The following is a 16,732-nucleotide window of genomic DNA, read 5'->3' as shown; positions in this document are numbered from 1 at the left end:
TCAGCTCAAATAGATTTTTAATGAGTTTTTTAAGATTTTCTAAATTCCAAGTTAATGGCTTCTGCTTACAGAGATAGTTTTGCTACTTACTTTTCAATCTAAATGCCTTTTATTTTTTTGCCTAATTATCCTCGCTAGAACCTCAAGGTACAGTGTTTAAAAGAAGGTACAAAAGCAGACATGAATCATGTGAAATAATAGATCTTTTAGTACCTAGACAACTATGAAGTGCTAATCAAATGTGAAATAATAATTTTATATATTATTTCCTGAAATAGCACACTTTTCTATTACATTGCTTCTAGATGCCAACAGAAAAATAAAAAAAAAATATTTTTCAGAAACCAATTTGCATATATGACTTAGGATCCCATTTCATTATAACATTATAATGTTTAGGGCAAAATTATTATGAAAGCAACATTGTGACCTTTGATGCAATAGTGAAGACCTGTTTTTACCAATTGCTGAATTTATTTTGCAACCAATTAGGAAAGTTTACGTGTATAGAAGTGAGATTCCATCTTGAACGACAAATGGGCTACTATCTGATCCAGATGTACATTCCAAGCCTCCTGATTGTCATTCTCTCCTGGGTTTCCTTCTGGATCAACATGGATGCTGCCCCAGCCCGGGTAGCCTTGGGAATAACCACTGTGCTGACCATGACCACACAGAGTTCAGGATCACGGGCTTCCTTACCAAAGGTGAGTACCCTGAAAGGGCAGACACACATACATGGACTCATTTGTATATGTGGCATTATTTTTGCCAGATCTTTTTCAGTGTATTTACATTTGGTCTCTGATTTATGACAGTTAGACTTAAATTTTTTGGACTTTTATATGGTGTGACAGTGACAAGCATTCAGCAGAAACCACACCTCCATCCTTGAATTTTGATCTTTTCCTGGGCCAGTGATGCATGGTATCTGCTCTCAGGATGCTGGGTAGTGGCATCTACAGCACCCATCAGTCATGTGATCAGGGGGGTAAACAGTGGATACATTCACAACCCTTCTGTACCCAGACAGCCACTCTATTTTTTACTGACAGTACAGTAATCAATAAATTACATGAAATAGTCAATACTTTATTATAAAATGTTGGGAAGATCCCATGTAGGAGGAAATGGCAACTCATTCCAGTATTCTTGCCTGGAGAATCCCAAGGACAGAGGAGCTTGGTGGGTTACAGTCTATGGGGTCGCAAAGAGTCAGACACGACTGAGCGTCTGAGCACACAGGCTTTGGGTTAGATGATTTTGCCCACTAAGTGTTCTGATCATGTTTCAGGTAGGCTGGCTTAAGCTATGATGTTCATAGGTTAGGTGTATTAAATTCTTTTTGAACTTAAGTTTATTTTCAACCTACAGTGGGTTTATCTGGAGGTAACCCCATCATAAACTGAGGAAGATTTGTATTCATCACCAGTTTTTAAAGTAATATACAATCGAGGCAGAAAAAACTTATAAAACAGACACATAGGTGAAGGAAAAAATTCTACCAAACAATGATATCTCTTATCCATAGTTTGTGTTATAACCCCCAATTATTTAAACATCAATAATACTCTTATGCTCTATAGAATTTATTGTCTATAGATTTTTAAATATTTAAAAGTATATCAAACATGCATGTAAGTTAAATCTATAAACTAAAGGGCAGTATATGACTCCATTGTATAGATGTGTCATAATAATCTATGCATTCTCTATTAGGACTAATACAATAATGAATATTTATATAATGATTGTTATATACATGAATATATATGTGCAAGTATGTACACACACATATACATACATGAATATATAACTCTACATGCATTTTGTACTATTTTCTTAGTATTAATTCTTAGAACTGGAATTGTTGCATTGATAGCTGTATGCATTGATCTGTATTGCCAACTTTCCCTCGAGAAAAATTTATAGCAATTATACTCCCACAAGTATTATATGAAAATGCCTGTAGTCTTACACCCTGGGCCAAATACAGTGTTTACTTTTTTGTACGTGTGTTTGCTTTGGCTTTTGAGCAGCCATAGGTCAATAAAAAGAAAAATTTATCTAATACTTACACAATATTTTAGTCTGTGTTGAGCTGCCAGAATTAAAATAAAACTATTCCTGTATGAGGTTTGTAAAAGACCCAGTACAGTTTTTTTTTAAAGATGTGGTGAAATAAAACATAGAAGTCCTTTTTATCCATTTAGCAGCATAGCAACAGAAAATTATTTTCTTTTCCTAAATGGTTTCTAAGAAAGAAATTTCTACTATCTAAATTAAGTAATCCTGTCTGGCCTCCAACAAGCTCCACTATTCTTTTCATTACAATGATGTGCATTAATGTAATAAAATCATAGTAACTTTTCTTGTATATTTGATGCTATTTTCCCACCATGCCAAGTAAATTATAAATCTGTTCTCATGGCTTCCTTTACCCCTTACTATGAATTGCATCTTTAACTAATTTATTCAGTTAAATATCTAAATAAATAAAAGTTGATGGCAGAATATTTTATCATTAAAAATGTTACTTACTATTGAAAGAATTAATATTTTGCGATTGCCACTCTGCCTTGCTAAGATTGAATGGTTGTCTTTCAAAATAAGGTTTACTTTTATTAACATATAATTGTATTTTCAAAATGATCCATATCAACTAGTGTTTTATAAAATATTGTCCAAGTGAAAACTGTAAATCTTCTTATAAGATTAGGTGCTTATTTATATACATATAAATGTCTCAAGGGCTCTGAGTAATAGTTGAAGTTCCATAGTCGATTTGTAAATGAAATTACCAGTTTACTCATTGATTTTCCTCCCTGAGCTAAACAGAAATGAAAACTCATTCATTCCATAGGTTGTTATCCAGAAAGTGAGAGTACTTAATGACCTGTTTAAGGAAACTACAGATTCTATGAGGCACAGCATAAGCACATCTGGATAAAGAGATTAAGGCAGAATTAGGAGAGCATGAAGGGGTAGGTGGATGTAGCAGAAATAAAGAAAGCAATAAATTAAAAAGAAACAGAATGGAGACATGAGTTGTTTGTTTTTTTTTTTTTTAAGGAGGAAGGGTCTGAGATGACTTCATTCTTCTTCTCAAGAACTTTTTTTAAAGGCATTAATTTCATCATGATCTCAGGGAAGGAATAAATTTTCAAGTATGAAGTCAATTACATTACATACATAGATGTATACAAAGTCTATCTCTTAGATTATAGAGACACTGGAAGTATTATAGCAGATTTATTTTTGACCCATAAAAAAGAATTGATTAGCAAACAGATATCTTAAGAGTTAGTAATTATCTTAGCCTTTGTGATATTTAAGGCACAGGTTATGTGCAGCAGTTATCTACATTAGAATTCAGGATGGCATACACTGAAGTCTGAGAATAAACAAAAATTTTCCTATTGAATGAGATCATTCAAAAGGGTAGAATGTCTCTTGAAAAAAAATGCACTCCTGATATTGTGATTTGGAAAGGCAAAGGGCAAGGGCTCACACTGGATTCAGGAATACAAATGTGAAACCATGCCCCTTAAGATCTGCTATTCTCACCCTCACAAAAGAACCTTCAGATGCCTGAAAATCTTGCCATGGAAACATCCACCATTCTCCTACTGACGAAATCTAGGAAGGAGGAAAACAAAATTAAATTCAGGAAAACAATAGGGGATTATCAGACATGGGAGGAAGAAATGATAAATCACTAATTTATGATCATCGCTAAGTGTTTTGTCAGGCTCTGTGCCAGTACATCTCCTGTAGATAAGAAGGAGCTTGGAAATAGGTCAAATAAAACTCAAAGTAGAAAATCTCTGAGAATCTACTTGAGCCAGCACTTCGTGAACTATAGACCTGAGATTCCTCTCTGAAATTTCCTGTTGCACTGGCCTCAACAGTGTCATAAATCAGGAGTATAATAGCCCAAAGCAAGACAACTCCTGTGATTCATTTCTTGGAACTTGGAGCAATCTGGCATTTCCGCAGTGCCTGCATTAGGTGCCAGAAGAGGGTGACAATGCATCCTACTGCCAGCAATTTTTCAAAGTTATAAAACTTTAGGAACACGTCCTAACATTATTTATTTGGAGTAGAATGAGTGAGGAAAAATTGTGGTGATCACAGAGCCATGTCATGGAGGGTTTTATAAAACTTGGTAAGCATAAAGCTTATTTTGGATGGATTTTGGAAGGGTTTTATTGAGAGGAGTGATCACTCTCATTTCTATGTGAAGATCAGATAGGAAAAGGTAAATCGTCCCTGGTGGGAGAGCTAAGATCCCACATGCTTTGGGGCCAAAAAACTAAGGGAATAAAGAATTTGGTGCCCAAATCAGTGTTGGACATAGCTTACAAGTTTAATCTGTCTTCCTGATTTCTGGTTGAAGTTAAATATGAAAATGTCAGATCTTGAGGTGTTGGGAAAAGGGATTGGAAAAGTATAGAGGTATAATAAAGATGGTGTTCTAGAAATACAGCACTTTCAGTGCAAGAATGCACAGGGGAGAGAAGTCACAAATATAATTCAGCTTTCCTTAAGCAGGTCACAAAAAAAATATTAACAAATGTCAGTAACAGTGTGCACCTAAGTAGTGTTTCCAGCAACATTTAGATTTTTTTGCTAGTCTTAAGAATCATGTCCTATAGAAAAGATGGCAGTAAAGCTCCCATAATTGAAGCAAAAGTCAGGGACAACAGAGTGACCTTTCAAAATACCTTAGCCTTTTTAATTGCATTTTTCTCATCTGGTGATTGGAAAGATTTGTCAAGTTCATGACTTAGGATATAATGCGGTTCTGCCATTATAACTCTGATACATTTCATCTCTTAAAGTAAAAGCCTTTATGTGGCAAATAAAGACTCTACGCAAAGCATCATCATTTACTAAGTTTATGAGGATCATAATTAGTATGAACATAATGTGTAGGATTCTGCGGTTGTGAATTGCCCTCCAGGATGATAAGTATCAGAGTTCACAAAATCTGTGTGATTCACCACCTAGAATTCCAAGAATACAGTCCTGCAAACAGTTCATTTTCTTTTTCAGTTTGCTTCATTTTACTTTAACACTTAAAAAAAAAGATTATTTCTTTCTTCATCTCTCTGGCTTTTAGTCTTTACTGAAACTCAAAATAATTTTGAAACTAATATAATATTTTTTTCCTGTAAGCATTACAATATTCAAAATTCTTATACAGCTTTTACACTGGAAGAAATGAAGGACTAAGTGTACTACAATTTGAGTTTTACAGATCCAAAGATAAATAAATACCAATGTGATCTGAAACAAACCCCCCTAGGAAAAAAGCCATGACACAAGCAGGAAATTTTTCAGCATAACTCAGAAAAAAACCTTTGAGCCACTTGCCCATTCCACAGCCAGAATTTCTCATCGGTTTGACAATTCAGAGGAACTGGGAGAATTTACCAGGATTGATCATCATCCAATGGAGAATGAATCACCCTATTGAAAGGACTGTTTTAACTAATCAAAAGCAATATGCTATGATGTCTTGTTATACCTCTTTCTCAAATAAAAAGCAAATTTGGACTGAGAGAAGAATTGAGAAAATGTTCACTGTCCTGGGATATTAACCTTGTAGAGTGCCTGCATGTTGGTTTGCATTGGATTTGGAGATTCAAACCAATTTCTGGTTTAATCAACTTCTTATCCTTCAAAGCTGTGCTTCTTATAAGTGCACTATAAATTTCTATTTCCAGAAATTATTGATTAATAGTAGTCTGGGTTATAACTTATAAATTAGTAAGTATAATTTGCTATAATTTAGTAGTCTGGCTTATAGTCTAATCAATATTTACCCATTCATGCATTATCATCTACCAGCTGTAGTTCAGGACAGTATTTGTCCCAAGGCAATCCATTTGACCGTTTCTATGCATGGTAAGATAAAGTTATGTATCTTGACAAGAAGCCTCTCAACTACAGCAGATGGTACCATTCGTGAACTTTAGCTCAGTCAATGATCGTGTAAAGGAATATAATCTAAAATTGCTGCTACTTAATTATCTCACCAAAAACTTGCCTTATATTAAATTGATTTATGAAGAATTGCCTGAGATACATGTGAGCCATCTCTTCCTCTGAATCAAAGAGGAGCAAAACCAGATGACTTTGGAGGGTATATGCACACATAAGTGAACAGTTCGGTCTGGTGGAACTAGTAAGTGACAAGGATGGGTATTAACTGGTGAGGTGTGGTCTGTACTTGGAGGCACAGTCTTTTTCTTTTCTTTGAGACCCTGTGTGGTACAAGCACACCATTCCCATGCCTGAATTTGCCTGGCAGCTTGCCTGTCTTTATAATCTAAATAATCTATTACTTCTGCTAGATTAAATCAACGCTTCAGAGCACTACCTGGACTCTTTTGTAACCCGCTTATGACTAATTTTACTGAACTCTGACCCGACATGGTTTGAACAAATGTGAAGTTAAAGATCAGTACTGGTGTTTGTTTTTTTTTTTTTTCCCTCTGTCGTCCTCTCATTACTTAACAGCTGCTCTCTCTAAAGCATTGAGTTTTGCCCTTTAACAAAGCTGCTCTGTGAGATAACTGTGGCTCAGATCATGAACTCCTTATTGCAAAATTCAGACTTAAATTGAAGAAAGTAGGGAAAACCACTAGATCATTCAGGTATGACCTAAATCAATTCCTTAATGATTATACAGTGGAAGTGAGAAATAGATTTAAAGAACTAGATATGATAGGCAGAGTGCCTGATGAACTATGGACAGAGGTTCATGACATTGTACAGGATACAGGGAACAAGACCATCCCCAAGAAAAAGAAATGCAAAAAAGCAAAATGGCTGTTTGAGGAGGCCTTACAAATAGCTGTGTAAAGAAGAGAAGCAAAAAGCAAAGGAGAAAAGGAAAGATATACCCATTTGAATGCAGAGTTCCAAAGAATAGCAAGGAGAGATAAGAAAGCCTTCCTCAGTGATCAATGCAAAGAAATAGAGGAAAACAATAGAATGGGAAAGACTAGAGATCTCTTCAAGAAAATTGGAGATACCAAGAGAACATTTTATGCAAAGATGGGCTCAATAAAGGACAGAAATGGTATGGACCTAACAGAAGCAGAAGATATTAAGAAGAGGTGGCAAGAATACACAGAGGAACTGTACAAGAAAGATATTAAGGACCCAGATAATCACGATGGTGTGGTCACTCACTTAAAGCCAGACAACCTGGAATGTGAAGTCAAGTGGGCCTTAGGAAGCATCGCTACAAACAAAGCTAGTGGAGGTGATGGAATTCCAGTTGAGCTATTTCAAATCCTACAAGGTGATGCTGTGAAAGTGCTGCACTCAATATGCCAGCAAATTTGGAAAACTCAACAGTGGTCACAGGACTGAAACAGGTCAGTTTTCAGTCCAATCCCTAAGAAAGGCAATGCCAAAGAATGCTCAAACTACTGCACAATTGCACTCATCTCACAGGCTAGTAAACTAATGCTCAAAATTCTCCAAGCTAGGCTTCAACAGTATGCGAACCGTGAAGTTCCAGATGTTCAAGCTGGATATAGAATAGGCAGAGGAACCAGAGATCAAATTGGCAACATCCACTGGATCATCGAAAAAGCAAGAGAGTTCCAGAAAAACATCTATTTCCACTTTATTGACTATGCCAAAGCCTTTGACCGTGTGGATCACAATAAACTGTGGAAAATTCTGAAAGAGATGGAATACCAGACCACATGACCTGTCTCTTGAGAAATCTGTATGCAGGTCAGAAAGCAACAGTTAGAACTGGACATGGAACAACAGACTGGTTCCAAATAGGAAAAGGAGTACGTCAAGGCTGTATATTGTCACCCTGCTTATTTAACTCATATGCAGAGTACATCATGAGAAACACTGGGCTGGATGAAGCACAAGCTGGAATCAAGATTGCTAGGAGAAATATCAATAACCTCAGATATGCAGATGACACCACCCTTATGGCAGAAAGTGAAGAACTAAAGAGCTTCTTGATGAGAGTGAAAAAGTTGGCTTAAAATTCAACATTCAGACAACTAAGATCTGGCCCCATCACTTCATGGCAAATAGATGGGGAAACAGTGGCAACAGTGTCAGACTTTATTTTGGGGGGCTCCAAAATCACTGCAGATGGTGAGCATCCTAGACAGCATATTAAAAAACAGAGACATTACTTTGCCAACAAAGGACTGTCTAGTCAAGGTTATGGTTTCTCCAGTAGTCATATATGGGTGTGAGAGTTGGACTATAAAGAAAGCTGAGCACCGAAGAATTGATGCTTTTGAACTGTGGTGTTGGAGAAGACTCTTGAGAGTCCCTTGGGCTGCAAGGAGATCCAACCAGTCCATCCTAAAGGAAATCAGTCCTGAATATTCATTGGAAGGACTGATGTTGAAGCTGAAACTCCAATACTTTGGCCACCTGATGCGAAGAATGGACTCATTGGAAAAGACCCTGATGCTGGGTAAGACTGAAGGTGGGAGAACAAGGGGACAACAGAGGATGAGATTGTTGGATGGCATCACCGACTCAATGGGCATGAGTTTGAGTAAACTTTGGGGGTTGGTGATGGACAGGAAGGGCTGGTGTGCTGCAGTCCATGAAGTTGCAAAGCGTCGGACACTACTGAGGGACTGAACTGAATAGAACTGAAAGCTGCTCTAGTTCTCCTTTCAAGATATCACAGTGATCAGATCACAGTCCACACTTCTCTTCAATCCTGGGCTTGTCAGGATCCTTGTTTGTTTGTTTGTTTGTTTGTTTGTTTTCAGTAGCACAGAGTAGACCCTTCCCCACCTCCACTCACTCTGCCACCTGTGGGCTTTGTCTCCCTTCCAGACACAGGATGAGGTTGCACCTCCCAGATCTGTTCTTGTCATATTGACTGTACATAGTTCTGGCTAATGCTAAGGCAGGAGACTCAGTCCCATGTCTGGGTCTGGAAGACCCCCTGGAGGAGGAGATGGTAACCCACTCCAGTATTCCTGCCTCGAGAATCCCATAGACAGAGGAGCTTGGCAGGCTGCAGCTGATAGGGTCACAAAGACATGACTGAGCACACAGGCACAAACAAACCATGAGTTTTGAGCACACTGATTTGTGCCTCTTCTAGCCTGGAGTATTCGTTACCAAATGTGAGATGACCTGTGCCCTAGTTTTCCTCTGCTGTGGTCACCACAAGTGTTCCAGAGAGTGACTACACTAGGAGCTGAGGTCAGAGTGTGACGACACTTGTCCAGAGTCACCATTCAGCTCTGAGTGGACGTGGATTGACCTTCATTGTTTCAAGCCAGTGAGATTTGGGGTTGTTTGGTATTCTTGTCAAATCATAGCTTGAATCCTCCTATGCCCACTTCCTTGTATCATTGGAAGTAGGTATAAAGAAATTCATGCTTAGGCATGTTTCCTGAACATGAATGCTTCTCAGAGTCAAGGGGAGTGGATTCCAATCTTTATAACCAGGATAAGTAATAATGACAAAATCCAATATGCTTCTTTTCAGGACTCCAGGAGTAGACTTTCTCTGTTTTCTAATGATAACATTGCAAAGTATTGGATTGGCCAAAAAGTTCATTCAGGTTAAAATAAATAGAGAATTTTTCTGAAAAAAAAAAATCACATGATCTAAGAAGTCTGTAGAATCAATGATGCTTATATTCCTTCCTCACATTATAAAACTTATTTTTTAAAATGAAAAAGATAAGGCTTTGAAGTAACCCAGCTCTGCACATTCAAATGATAATTTATCAAGCTGATCTCTTCCCAGATTATCACGTGGCAAGTAGGCAATTGTCTCATAAAAACACTTCACCATAATTAATGTGAGAATATTGTTGAGGGAACTCTCATTGTATTTCAAAGGATAAAATGTTTCCCTGATAGAGTTTTGCTTCTGCAGAGCAAATATTTGGTTTTTAATGTGGTAATTACATTCTCACAACTCTTTTTCTACCTAGTCTACTAGGAAGTTGATTGTCAGATTTTAGAATCAGCAAACATACAGAACCCTCCAATGTGTATGTTATGTAATGACTTCACCCTTAACTATCATGTAAAATTTGAAGAACCTGGAATATTAAGATACAGATAGTTATTTCTACTTTGTGTGCTCACAGTTGTTAACTTATGGTGGCAGCTTAAATAGAAGGAGCCTGATAACCAGGTGATGTAGAATAGTAGTTGAGTTACAGATTTTTTAGCTAGATGACCTGTATTCAAATCCTAGCTTTGCAACTTGGTAGCATCCTAAGTTTGTCCAGGTTTCTATGATAGAATATCGTAGATGAGGTGGTTTGTAGACAATATTAACTAGAGCCTGGGAAGTTCAAGGTCAAGGTGCTGGCAGATTCAGTGTTTGGTGAGAGCCCACTTCCTAGTTCATAGATGGAAATCTACAGGCTGTATTCTTTTATAATGGAAAGGGCAACACACTCTCTGGGGTCCTTTTTATAAAAGCACTAATCCCATTCATGAGGGCTCTACCCTCATGACCTAACCACTCCTCAAAGATCCCACCACCTGTTACCGTCACCTTAGAGGTATATTTCAACATTAGGATTTTTGAAGGACCATATTCAGTATATAGCAGTAGCTATGTGATGTTATTTTGTTTTAATTGGACTGTAATTGCTTTACAATATTGTGTTAATTTCTGCTGTACAACAGTGTGAATCAACTATACTTACATATATATTCCCTCCCTCTTGAACCTCCCTCCCACCCCACCCCTTCAGGTCATCACAGGACACTGAGCTGAGCTCCTTGTGTTATACAGCAGCTTCGCACTAGCTATCTATTTCACACAGGGTAGTGTAAATGGGACTACAGAGGATGAGATGGTTGGCTGGCATCACTGACTCGATGGACATGAGTTTGAGCAAACTCTGGGAGTTGGTGATGGACAGGGAAGCCTGTCATGCTGCAGTCCATGGGTCACAAAGAATTGGACATGACTGAGCTACTGAACTGAACTGAACTGAGTGTATATAATGACAAGTTATTTCATGTGTCTCAGTTTCCTCACCTTTAAAAGAAGAATAGTTGTGCAGATTAAAAGTGTTACTTTTGGACAATTACTAAGAACACTCAATAGTTCTACAGACACTCCTAAGAACATTCCTGGCATGCTAGTTATTATAATTATTTCTCTAATAATAAATAGCCAGTGATTGCAAGTCACTCCACATGGTTCAATCATTTGAGTATTATCTGAGAGCCCGTCATATAACTGGCACTGTGTTAGTTGAAACACGAAGGTGAATAAGACCTGGCCCTTGCTTTGACTCACAAGATACATTTGCCTAAAAGGAAAAAGATATGTAAATGGATAATGACAATACAGTGAGGCAAGGTCAATAATAAGATTAATTATTTGGTGTTTGCTGTCAACACATAGTTTGCTAAAATATCAGTATAGATATTTCACCTTGAAATCCTCAGGGACATACTCATTTTTGCATTCCTCCACTCAAAGTTTTAGGAAAATGGCCCTTAGGGGTTGTGGAACAGAGTAATTAGCTGAAGGAGGGACATTTAAATGATGCTCTCCAGTAGTCACCTTGTAAGAACTACCCATAGATAAATATCTTTACAACTGCAATGAGTCATCTGAGAGATGGGTTCTAGGAGGAAAGTGGAGGTAAGAAGGTGAGAAGGGCTGTACTGATCTTAGCATTTGGAGAAGGTTTCCCTAAAATTGTGACTTTTAAGCTAAAGTCTGAAGGATTTAACAGGGTTTCCATAAAGGAAGGAGTGTTTCAGACGGAAGTAACAGGGAGTTCAAAGCTGCTGAGGCAAGATGGAGCTTGTCTATTGGTCTCTTTCCAAGAACTAGAAGAAGAAAAGTGAAGAATGGTGAGCAAGTAGGAAAGTGGCCTAAGATGGTCATTGTATCACATCCTCAGAGAGGCCTTCAGGGACTGTGCCCACCTAACTGCTCCCTTCACACTGTCCCTTTCCCATGACCCTACAGGGGTTTCATTACTGCAGTTCTCTTAAATTATCTTTATTTATGTGATTATTTTTGTTGTCTATTTTCCCCCTCTTGAATGTTGGTTCCACTAGCACAGGGAACTCAGTTCAGTGCCCTGTGATGACTTAGAGGGGGATGAGGGGTAAGAGGGAGGTCCCAGATGGAGAGAATACATGTATGTATACATATAGCTGATTCACTTTGTTGTATACAGCAGAAACTAACACAACATTGTAAAGCAATTATACTCCAATTTAAAAAACAGATATACCTTGTCTGTCTTACTATCTTTGTAACTTCAGCCCTAAGAGAAACAGGTTATGGTGGTTGAGATCAATACTCAATACGATGTCAGTAAGAAAGGACAGAAAATGATAAATTTCAGAAATAGCAAAAAGGTAGGATTCCCAGACTTGGTTTTTTGATGTGAGATTTGGAGATGAATAGAGTCTAGCCTTTAATGAGGAGGAAGAGGCAGTTGTGTGTGTTTGCTGGTTGAGTCCAGTAGAGATCCCTAGCTTCTTTTTCAGTCAGATGAAGTCTGAGGAGCATGAGACATCCAAAAGCTACTGTCATGTAAAAAACTGGGTAGGGGGAGGTTTAGTCAAGAAATGGAGGCTGGGGGCCCTGAGTGCAAAGGAGGAATTGGATCCAAAGTAATAGTTAAGGGCTGAAAGCAAGAAGTTTCAGTGTGAGAACAGAAGGGGCCCAGGCCGTGTCTCTGAGGATCTCAGGAAGAAAAGGCCTACAGAGCCGAGTGGGGTGGGGTGGAGGGAGGAAACCCAAAGAATGCACGTGAAGGAGCCAGGGGAAGAACGAGCTTCAGGAAGGAAGCAGTCTTCCACACATGGCGCTGGATTGGTTTCCAAGGCAATGGTCCTCCTGCCCAGTGTGTCTAGTCAGCAAACATTTAGGCTTCATTTTCTCATACTCCTATACCCAAGGAATAATACCAAGGAGAAATTGTTACTTAAAATAAAATCAAATTTCCAATAACACAGTGAACGATGGGACCATGGCAAGGTGGTCCAGGGGGATTGGCTGGATTAGAATGAGGCTGTCGCAAAGGACAGGGGCAGTAGTGGGTGGAAAAAAGGTGGTACCAGAATCACAGGGGATGAGTGTTGTATGTCATGACTATGTTGTCAGTGTGTTGGTGTGGAAACTGCTGTTTTATTTTATTTATTTTTTAAAGAGGTAGAATTATTAAAATTATTTATTTATTTATTTTTATTTCTTGGCCACACTTTATGGCATATAGGATCTTAGTTCCCTGACCAAGGATCAAACTCATGCCCCCTGCATTGGAAACGCAGAATCTTAACCACTTAACCACCAGTGAAGTCCCACTGCTGTGTTATTTTAAAGTTACTAGTGCTAGAGTCCCAAACCTTCCAGGGCCTGTGCTTGCTGTCCTTGGAGGGTCAGTGAGGATGGAGGAGAGAGAGAATTGAAGTTGGTGGGAGTCAGAGGAGAGGATGAGGAAAGTTGACTTTTCAGTCTCAACAATCAAGTATTGATCGCAAGAAGCAAAATGTGGGCTGCATAGATGATGTTTGCATAGTTCTCTTGTCATAGGAAAACAGTTGCCAGGTTCATTTGAAAACCAAATTTCTGATTTGATCTCTTGGTTCATGTCATTATAGGTCCAGGTTGTTGAAAAAAAATGCACACACACTTTATGAGTCCTATTTTTCCAAAGAATGTTGTAGCTTGAGATGGTGCCTATGAAAACTTCTTTACATTACATCTTCTGGGACCGTATGTATACGAGAGCAGCCAGAAATTTCTGACACAATTGCAGAACTCATTAGATTTAAATCTACACTTTACAAACAGATGGACACTTAGCACAACCATGGAATAAATTGAGGGCATACATCTCTCTGCTTGGTAGAGTTCTTTCTGATCAGCAGAAATCACACTTAAGATACAGGAGGAGATGCAGAGGGCCCCCATGTTGGCACGTCTCACATGTAAGTTGACACGTCTCACATGTAAGTTGACACCATTGGAAGTGATGTAAGTTGACACTTCAAGCATCACTCAAGATAGTGAATTTCCACATGAATCATCATCTATGGCTCCCTCCTCCCTGGTGTTGTAACATTTTGCACCTTCATTTATCTGCTCATTCAGTCAGCAAATATACACATATGGGTTAGACACTACTGTGGTGGTGAACAAAACAGATGCCATCTGTCCTCAAAGAGTTCACACTCTAAACAGAAAGAAAACAAGAAATAAGCAATTACAGTGCAGTGTGTTCAGGTAAGCACAGATATCATAGGATTCTGAATCAGATTTTGGCAAAATTTATCCTGAGCCCTGAAGGGTCAACTGAGTGTATGCAGGAGTGTTCTTTTCTTTTAGAAAAACACATAAGTATCAGGGCATCATGTCTGCATATTATAGTCAAATAATTCAGGGAGAAAAACATAAGAGATCGAGATTAAGGGGAGGGAGAGAAATGTAAGTAAACATTAACAGCTGTTTAACTTGGGAGTTCTTTTTACTGTTCCACCAACATGTCTGTAAGGTTAAAATTATTTCAAAATAAAAAATACATTTTAATTAAGAAAATATGGAGCTACAAGTTCAACAGTATTTTTAATATCTCAATATTACTTCAGACTTTTTCAAGCATTCTGCTACTCTGCAGGTGTCTTTCAATGTTACTGCACACTTTTCAAGTATGATACCTATCTTACCCTGAAGATAAAATTACATTTCATCTTATTTTCTTTGATCATACATTTGGTCTAGTGCTTCATTTGGAAAAAAAATTGTTAGCAAGAAATAAACATTTTAATGTATGACTAATACATAAAATTTGCAAAAATTTTAAGTAAAAATTACTAGTATATAAATGGTATAATTTAGGAATAGATGTCCATTTTTGTTCTCCATGGAAGTAACAAGTCAATTTTCTCTCTCTTTCCTGGTTAGGTCTCATATGTCAAAGCTATTGATATTTGGATGGCAGTGTGCCTCCTTTTTGTGTTTTCAGCACTTCTGGAATATGCAGCGGTAAATTTTGTATCAAGACAACACAAAGAACTTCTGAGATTTCGACGAAAGAGAAGGAGTAAGGTAAGTGATTAAATACATGAAGTTCCTTGGGATACAATTCTCCCTGTAAAGTGAATTTGTTATGTTTAATAGGGATGTACAGAAAGAAAATGGAGACAGAAACTCAATGAGATGACTGTCCTTTGATTTTGTCCAACTGAAACTTATGTTGTCAAAAATTGCTTCAGGGAGAAAATACTAACATCTAGCTACTTTACAATACTTTACACAGCAGATCTGGTGATATGAGAGCTTTATCAACTTCTTTCTAATATCTGTCCTGGAACAACATCAGTTTTTGCTTCAACTAACAGAATCTATCATTTCTTATTTGCAACACTGTAGTGTTTCTGATGGCTTTACTTGACACAAGTCATCGACTATAGCTATTAATGTTTTCTTTTTTGAACTAATCCCTTGAATTTTTTTATCAAATATTATCTATTTATTTTATAATACTCTGATATTCACATAAAGCTTTGTGGTCTCTTTTTTATACATATTTTTATGTTTTTGAGACATTTCTTCTGGATCTCCATTGGAAACACAGTAAGGTGTATTTTTGCCTTGCTAACACCCGATAAATCAGGAACATCCTTGGGAGACCACAGGAAACTGTAGAAGTAATCTCCTAATTGGATTTGGATGTACAGGATGAGGTTGTTCCCCTCTAATAAGACTTATAATGTCATCTCTCTTTATATGCACATAATTTCAATCAACCCTTTTCCTTTTCTGAAAGAGTTTCTATCAGCCAACCTATCTTTGAGTTTACGTTTAATGTGAATGTGCCAGCTGACATTTTAAAAAAGCAAATGGACTCAAGCTATAGAGAAATGTCAAAGTCATAGATTACAGGGGAAACTGTGACCAGAATCCAATATACTGAGATATTTAAGTTGAAACATTCCAAAATTTTAAAATGAATAGTCTGGTTTACAGATAGCGTGCATTTTTAAGAATTTAATTTTTAAGGAATTTCTTATGGTTTCTGAAGGACTGACTGTCATTTATATATTTATAAAAGATTTTTAAAAACCCTAAGCCATGATCTCTCAGTGCTGAGTCTACTCAGTTTAAACATCTGAAGCAATAATTTATTCAGTAGTGTCTAATTGCGGAGAAGGCAATGGCATCCCACTCCAGTACTCTTGCCTGGAAAATCCCATGGACGGAGGAACCTGGTAGGCTGCAGTCCATGGGGTCGCGAAGAGTCGGACACGACTGAGCGATTTCACTTTCACTTTTCACTTTCATGCACTGGAGAAGGAAATGGCAACCCAATCCAGTGTTCTTGCCTGGAGAATCCCAGGGATGGGGGAGCCTGGTGGGCTGCCGTCTATGGGGTCGCACAGAGTCGGACACGACTGAAGCGACTTAGCAGCAGCAGCAGCAGCAGCAGTGTCTAATTGACTCCTCAGAATCATCACCTGCTCCAGTAAACATCCCGATTCACTGTAGCATGGGAGAAATTTCAGCATTGCAATACTCTGGGTAAGACGGCTGACAGAAAAACAATGCCAGAGCTTGTATTTGACCAATTTTTTATAAACATTAAAGCATATCATTTATATATTAACATATATTTTCATGGAGAGATTAACTTTATCTCCTGCCCCCAACCTCTCCTAGTCTGCTGGTGTCCTTACACTTTTCTCACTCTGCCTCCCCTTCTCT

The 16,732-nt window shown here is 37.9% G+C and overlaps 1 protein-coding gene across 2 annotated transcripts in view; it reads left to right on the top strand.

Annotated features, from left to right (window-relative positions):
• GLRA3 (glycine receptor alpha 3) overlaps positions 1 to 16,732 on the top strand; it is a 172,491-nt gene that overhangs the window by 141,662 nt on the left and 14,097 nt on the right. For both annotated transcript variants that reach the window (XM_081495562.1, XM_081495561.1), the window contains exons 7-8: positions 493 to 707; positions 14,933 to 15,076. In XM_081495562.1, coding sequence (XP_081351688.1) covers positions 493 to 707; positions 14,933 to 15,076 — 359 coding nt within the window. The remainder of the gene's footprint in view (positions 1 to 492; positions 708 to 14,932; positions 15,077 to 16,732) is intronic.

Source organism: Giraffa tippelskirchi, chromosome 1 (assembly GCF_054371585.1).
Source record: "Giraffa tippelskirchi isolate mGirTip1 chromosome 1, T2T-mGirTip1v1.2.pri, whole genome shotgun sequence".
Taxonomy (NCBI): domain Eukaryota; kingdom Metazoa; phylum Chordata; class Mammalia; order Artiodactyla; family Giraffidae; genus Giraffa; species Giraffa tippelskirchi.
Note: the sequence above shows the minus strand (reverse complement) of the source record. Positions and strands in the feature narration are given on the sequence as shown.